This window comes from Sylvia atricapilla, chromosome 14 (genome assembly GCF_009819655.1).
Source record: "Sylvia atricapilla isolate bSylAtr1 chromosome 14, bSylAtr1.pri, whole genome shotgun sequence".
Lineage (NCBI taxonomy): Eukaryota > Metazoa > Chordata > Aves > Passeriformes > Sylviidae > Sylvia > Sylvia atricapilla.
Genome location: NC_089153.1, coordinates 10,779,976 through 10,785,506, shown reverse-complemented (window position 1 = coordinate 10,785,506; position 5,531 = coordinate 10,779,976). Strand labels below are relative to the sequence as shown.

The 5,531-nt window shown below is 52.8% G+C and overlaps 1 protein-coding gene across 1 annotated transcript; it reads right to left on the bottom strand.

Annotated features, from left to right (window-relative positions):
• Nucleotides 1-560: 560 nt before the first annotated feature.
• WNT8A (Wnt family member 8A) lies at nt 561-4,653 on the bottom strand. Its single transcript, XM_066328815.1, has 7 exons — nt 4,504-4,653; nt 3,810-4,025; nt 3,689-3,722; nt 3,337-3,475; nt 2,331-2,456; nt 2,074-2,216; nt 561-1,139 (listed from the first exon to the last, which is right to left on the bottom strand). Exons 2-7 carry the CDS (start codon nt 3,878-3,880, stop codon nt 579-581), a joined length of 1,074 nt encoding a protein of 357 aa, XP_066184912.1. The 5' UTR covers nt 3,881-4,025; nt 4,504-4,653; the 3' UTR covers nt 561-578.
• Nucleotides 4,654-5,531: the final 878 nt, after the last annotated feature.

Below are 5,531 nucleotides of genomic sequence, written 5' to 3'. Positions count from 1 at the left end.
TGCCAAAATACAAAATTCAAAAAGGAAGAGAAAAAAAGGGGGGAGAGGGAAATATGTAAACACTGGCTGTAAACTTTTCAAAGCCCTCAAAAGGCTGCAGCTGTGGTAATACACACCACGACACTGTCAAACCTCCTCTCACATCACAAAGTGCATAAGTTTTCCTCCACAAATGCTGCCAAGCAGCTGCTGTGCCCGAACGGCCGGGACCTGAGGCTGCAGGGATGGGATCACCTGGCTGGACTTGCTTTTGGCCACAGCACCTGTTCCCACCTGTCTGGCTGCGGGGCTGGAGCCCCACTGCTGCCATTGGCAGACCCACTGGCAAGGACACAATGAGCCCACCCAAACCATGACATTTCTCCCTCTGTCCAATACTCAGATAAAGTGACTCCCAAGAAGAAAGAAGCTACTGGTAAATGTTGAGGAAAAGACATGGAAGCAAGATGGACCAAAGTCTCTCAGCGCCCGCGCCTTGTGCTTCCTAATCCCACCTCACCCATCCACAGGAGAGCCCATCCCCTCACACGGCGCACACTCAACCCTGCGGACCCCGGCACGAGGCCGCCAAAGGTCCCCTATCTCCTGTGGCCCCTGCTCCTCTGCCTGATGTGGTTGGGGGCGGCGGGGTCGCGGCGGGTGCAGAAGTGCTTGGCCACCAGCGTCCGGCACTGCTCGCAGCGCACGGTGCAGCACCAGTGGAACTTGCAGTTGCAGCTGGCCACCACTTCGGTCCTCCGCTCCTCCACCCGCAGGCCGCACTCGGTGCACAGCCGCCGGCAGCTCCTCTTCTCCCACTGCGAGAGGTTCTTGCCGGTCTGCAGGCACTCGCGGCCCTCGGTGCCGTGGTGGCCCAGGCTGGCGTTCCTGGTGCAGTAGTCGGGCGAGTCCTCCAGGAAGACGAGCTCGGTGGCGTGGATGTGGTGGAAGGTCTCCGCCGTGGCCCCGCGGCTGTCGGCGCTGTTGCCGGCCCTCATGCGCCTCTTGTCCATCTCCAGCTTGTGGGCCTGGTCGTATTTGATCTTCAGGTAGTTGCCGATCTCGCGGAACTCGGCGAGCTGCAGCCAGCAGGTCTGGATGCTGCAGCTGCCCGACACCCCGTGGCACTTGCAGGCTCTCCTCATCGTGTCTTTCACCGCCTTGGTGGGATGAGGTGGAGAAATTAGGGGATCTCAAAATCGGGCTCTGCAGCACTTGTTATTTGGGGACACTGCATCTAAAGCGGCTCATGCTTGGCATGACTTCGGGTCCTTCCAAGAGCTGATGCTCTCAGTTCCTGGAAAACATCTGTCCCAGAGGTAAGTGGGCACAAACTATTGTCTCCAGCCCTTCCAAGAGAATCCAGGCCAGGAAAAATGCCTTTGTCAGGTCATGCCCTTCTCACGCCACTCACCAGCATCAACCCATCATCCCTTTCAGAGGTTTCATTCAAAATGTGTGAAACTGCTTTGGAATAATCATACCCAAGCTCTCTGCATCTCCTCCAGGCCAAGCACTTCACAGATATTATCTGCCTATCTCCCTCTGGTATTTATAAGGTCCCAATCGCTGGTATCTATGTGAGATTAAGCCTTGACACACCCTATGAGATAGGTATGTTAAGTGTTGTCATCCTTGTTTTTACAGACAAGGAGGTTTGGCAAGATGCTGAGAGCTTCCATGGCCCAGGCAGGAGTGGGGGCGAGTCTGGGTGGCTCGTGAGCAGGGCCAGCTCACACCTGGCTTCCCGGCCAAAGAGCTTGGAAATGCATATTGCAAGAAGGTGGTTCTGGCTTTGTTTTACAGAATAGACAAGCCTAGATGTGAGTACAAACCCCATGCATTTCTGAATAAGTGCTGTGTGCCAGCAGTTAACTGCATTACACAGCTGCAGAAGCTGGGAGTGGGAACAGCTCTTACTGTCATTCCCTGTGTTGAAGTTCAAGGCCAGATTCTGGCTGTGTTTTTTTCCCCTCCATGCAACCACTACCAGGTCTGGATTGTCACAGGGACCTGAAAATGGGAACCTGAGCAGCCTAGAATTTGTTTTCAATATAGACATTATTATTATTATATACAATTATTATTACTTACGAGTCTCCCGACTTCATTGTTGTGCAGGTTGATCAGCGCACGGGTATCGTGTCCTGTTTCCAAGGCATCCACAAAGAGCTTGGAAACCTTCTCCCCAAACTCCACATTGTCACTGCATCCTCCCCAGACCCAGCCTCGGCCACCTGACAGACAGACACAGGGTTAAGCACAGACCTGCCCCACACCCTGCCCTGAGGTGTGTGGGGCGGTGTGTGGGGACAGAGGGACGGGTCAGTCTGTCCTGGGCGGTCACTCACCGACGCGGCCGTTCCTGGAGTCGTCGCAGCCGCAGCTCTCGAAGTCCCCCAGGCTGCAGTTCCTGGTGAGGGTGTACATGACCCCAGCAGAGCTGATGGCGTGCACAAAGGAGGTTTCCCGGGTAGCTGGGGGAGAGGGGGGTAAAAGCTGTCACATGCAAATATAGACATCAATCCCGGATTATCAGGAATGAAGATCTCCTGTGCTGCAAAGGTGCAAGGAGAAAATAGCCACATGCTCTGTGCAAAAAGGTATAAAGTGCTACAGAAATGAAATGCTCACGACTGGATCTTTTCAGGCTTCAGCATCACAGGATACAATAATTTGGTATCATATTATGCAGGTATCCATACAGGGGATGGAACTTCTCGCCAGGGATAGGATTTTAAGGAAATGCCATAGTCCTGCTCTGGCCAAGGTGAGTTATTTCACCTTTCACCTGGCACTCAGTTCATCTCTGTCCTTCCCTGCCTGGGGGTATGTTGTGCTTTGATCTTGCCTGCTGGAGAAAATGGTCATTGATCCTTTGAACCTGTGCTAACAGCTGTCTGCACCCACACTCGTAGTGTAGTCCTTTCTGCAGAGATTAAAATAGAGATGCTGCTCTGGGTTTAAAAGGAGACTTCTGCACATTGAAATAGATTATATTGAAATATATGCACAGTTTTTTTACGAAGGCAGTTTCTTAGTGCACATCTCTGGTTTCTCCCTTTGCCTCTCCTGCACTTCTCCCCACTGTAAGCTCGGGTGTCCCTAGCACTGCACTCCCCGGGATGCTGCCCACAAAGGGGCAGGAGCAGACCCTTGGAACAGCCCTGCGGCAGAGACTGTGCCTGGGATGCTTAGGAAATACTAGTGCTCTTTACGACACCAAGTAATAGACACAAAGGAAGAAGAGCTGTGATTTTGGGGACAGGAAGGCCCTTTTCCATGGGTCAGCACCAGCTGCCTGGCAGCCCCAGCACGGCGGGCAGGGAGCGGTGCCGCAGGTGAAGGTGCACTCACCGCTGCGGAGCCGGTTGTGGGTGGAGAGCTGCAGGGCGCTCTCGGGGCAGTTCCAGCGCTCCCAGCCGAACTGGAACTTGCACTCCTCCATCCCACTGTGTGCCCCGGCCGCCACGCTGCTGGAGAATGTCAGGTAAGCCTGGCATGGGAAACAGCGGGGTTAAAATCCACCCTGTTTTAGCATTTGTCAGTGAAAACAAACGTAAAAGCAGGTTGAGAGTCCTTTCCCTCTGTACTTGGCAGGACTTGGAGCTGATATGCTTGGAAAGTCTGGTTCCTTGGAAAGTACTATTCCCCATTTGCAAAACAAAATCACTCTATTTAAATTCCTGACAGTCTGTATGTTAATTACCTTAGGTCCTGTCATCAGAAAGTTATTCACAGACCTGAAACAAAGAAAATAAAATAAATCACCTTACCACAGGCTGAAGAGCATCTCTAAAAAATGCCCTTTCCACCGAGTTGGACCCTACCATGCTGCTGTGTGGAGAATGGCACTGTAGACTCCTGTGATGGAGAGGATGAGGAGGGTGCTTCTCTTCATGGCTGTCACAAGGAGTGGGGTTGGATCCCTTTGGCTGCTCTGTCGCTCTCCACGCCGCAGGTCTCTGCACAAGCAGGGCCGCCTCCCTCCACTCCTTCCCAAGGTGAGATATAGGGATGGAGCAAAGCTGCAGGAACCTCCAACCCTGATATTTATAAGGTGAAGTTGTGAATAGTCAAAACCCCCCATTCATTTGCTACCCAATGACTTAATGTGGTAAAAAAGCTCCTGCTCCAATGGGTGACAAGGAACCGCCTAAGGTTGCACTTCAAAAGGCGGCGGGTGTCCCTGGGAGCGGGATGGTCTGAAGGAGAGCAAACTTCCCTAACAATGGGACACTTTAAACTCTCTTCCCCGCCACCAGCCATCCCTTTCTGCTGGCCCCAAGTCCTCTTGCCTTCTCCTTTTCATCCTCTCCTTGCCAGCAGAGGCTCCATCCCCATGTCCCTCCAAAATAACAAGTGGATGCATTTCTATAGTTCCCCTGCTATCTGCCTGCTCCCTCCTATGAGAATTCCCTGAGGAGTTTTAACAACCCTTCTGTAAAGATCTATAGGGGATAGACCTCCCAAGTCTCCTTGGTTTGCAGAGATGCGTTTAATGGCAGGTTTTTTCCTCCTCACCTCTTTACGATGAAAGTTTCTGCGTTTCCATCCTGATAACAGCGAGCATGGCTCTGTAGTATTTGGAAATCTCTCTAATTTACGCGGCTGCAGCTTGGGAACACTGTGTGAATCATTTATGTGGTTTTCTCCCTGCTCCAACGCTGTAATTAGGGGAACAGTTTTCTGGGGTTGGCAATTTCCTTACGGTGAAGGCTGCAGCAGCAAAGGCACAGCTGCTGCTGCTCCAGGCAGGAGCTGCCCATAGCCTGAGTGGAATGAGGGGTCTCTGCTGTAGCTGAGCCATCATCTGTGCTTGGGAAAGGAAAATCTTTATCAGAAGAAACCCAAAAGCCTTTTGGTAGTTACAGCCAGTATCATTAAGGGTTGTGAGGAGCTCTAATGAAGCTGATGGAGGAATGGGGAGATGGTGTTCATGGAAACTTCTTGGTCTGTTTTCCTGTGGGTAAATTGTCCCACCGGGGGCTGGCTCGCCCTGGGCAGGGATCCTGGCTGCTCCATGGGGTAGTGGGGGTACTTGGTCCCAAAGCAGTGCTGTGCTGTGGCAGCAGTGACAAACAGCCCCCTGGCTCTGCCTGTCACTGTCCCATGGCACACAGACACAGTATCTGCCCATGATGCCTCTTTGACTCTGTGGCAGGCAGAAGTGCTGCCTTTTTCCTCCTCGTCTCAACTCCCTGACTGACCCTGGGGTGCACCATCCTACTGCTGCTGCAAGGGGACTGAAAAAAGAGTGGCAAAAGTGAGGTTCAAGGGAACAGGACTGCACTTGACATGGCAGTTGGGGTGCTTCCCCACAAGCAGAAGGGGACACACAGGGACAAAACCCCATCTTCACACTCAGGCAAGTGGCCACAACCAGCAGCACAATGGCTAGGCACCTTAATACCTTTGAGAAGTAGTTTTCTGTCCTGCCATGAAATGCTCAAGAGCATTGCAGAGCCAGCAACCTGCCCTGGGGTTTGACACCTCACAGCTGCTGTCTGAAGTGCAGGCCTGTGGGCTCAGCTCCCGCTGCTGGAGACCTG

Bases quoted from the DNA above. Each gene is read 5' to 3' on its own strand.
- WNT8A (XM_066328815.1), bottom strand. From the start codon at position 3,880: ATGAAGAGAAGCACCCTCCTCATCCTCTCCATCACAGGAGTCTACAGT. The intron at 3,476-3,688 runs GTAATTAACATA...TTCCCATGCCAG, and splicing joins TTCTGATGACAGGACCTAAG to GCTTACCTGACATTCTCCAG. The intron at 2,457-3,336 runs GTGAGTGCACCT...CCTCTCCCCCAG, and splicing joins CCACAACCGGCTCCGCAGCG to CTACCCGGGAAACCTCCTTT.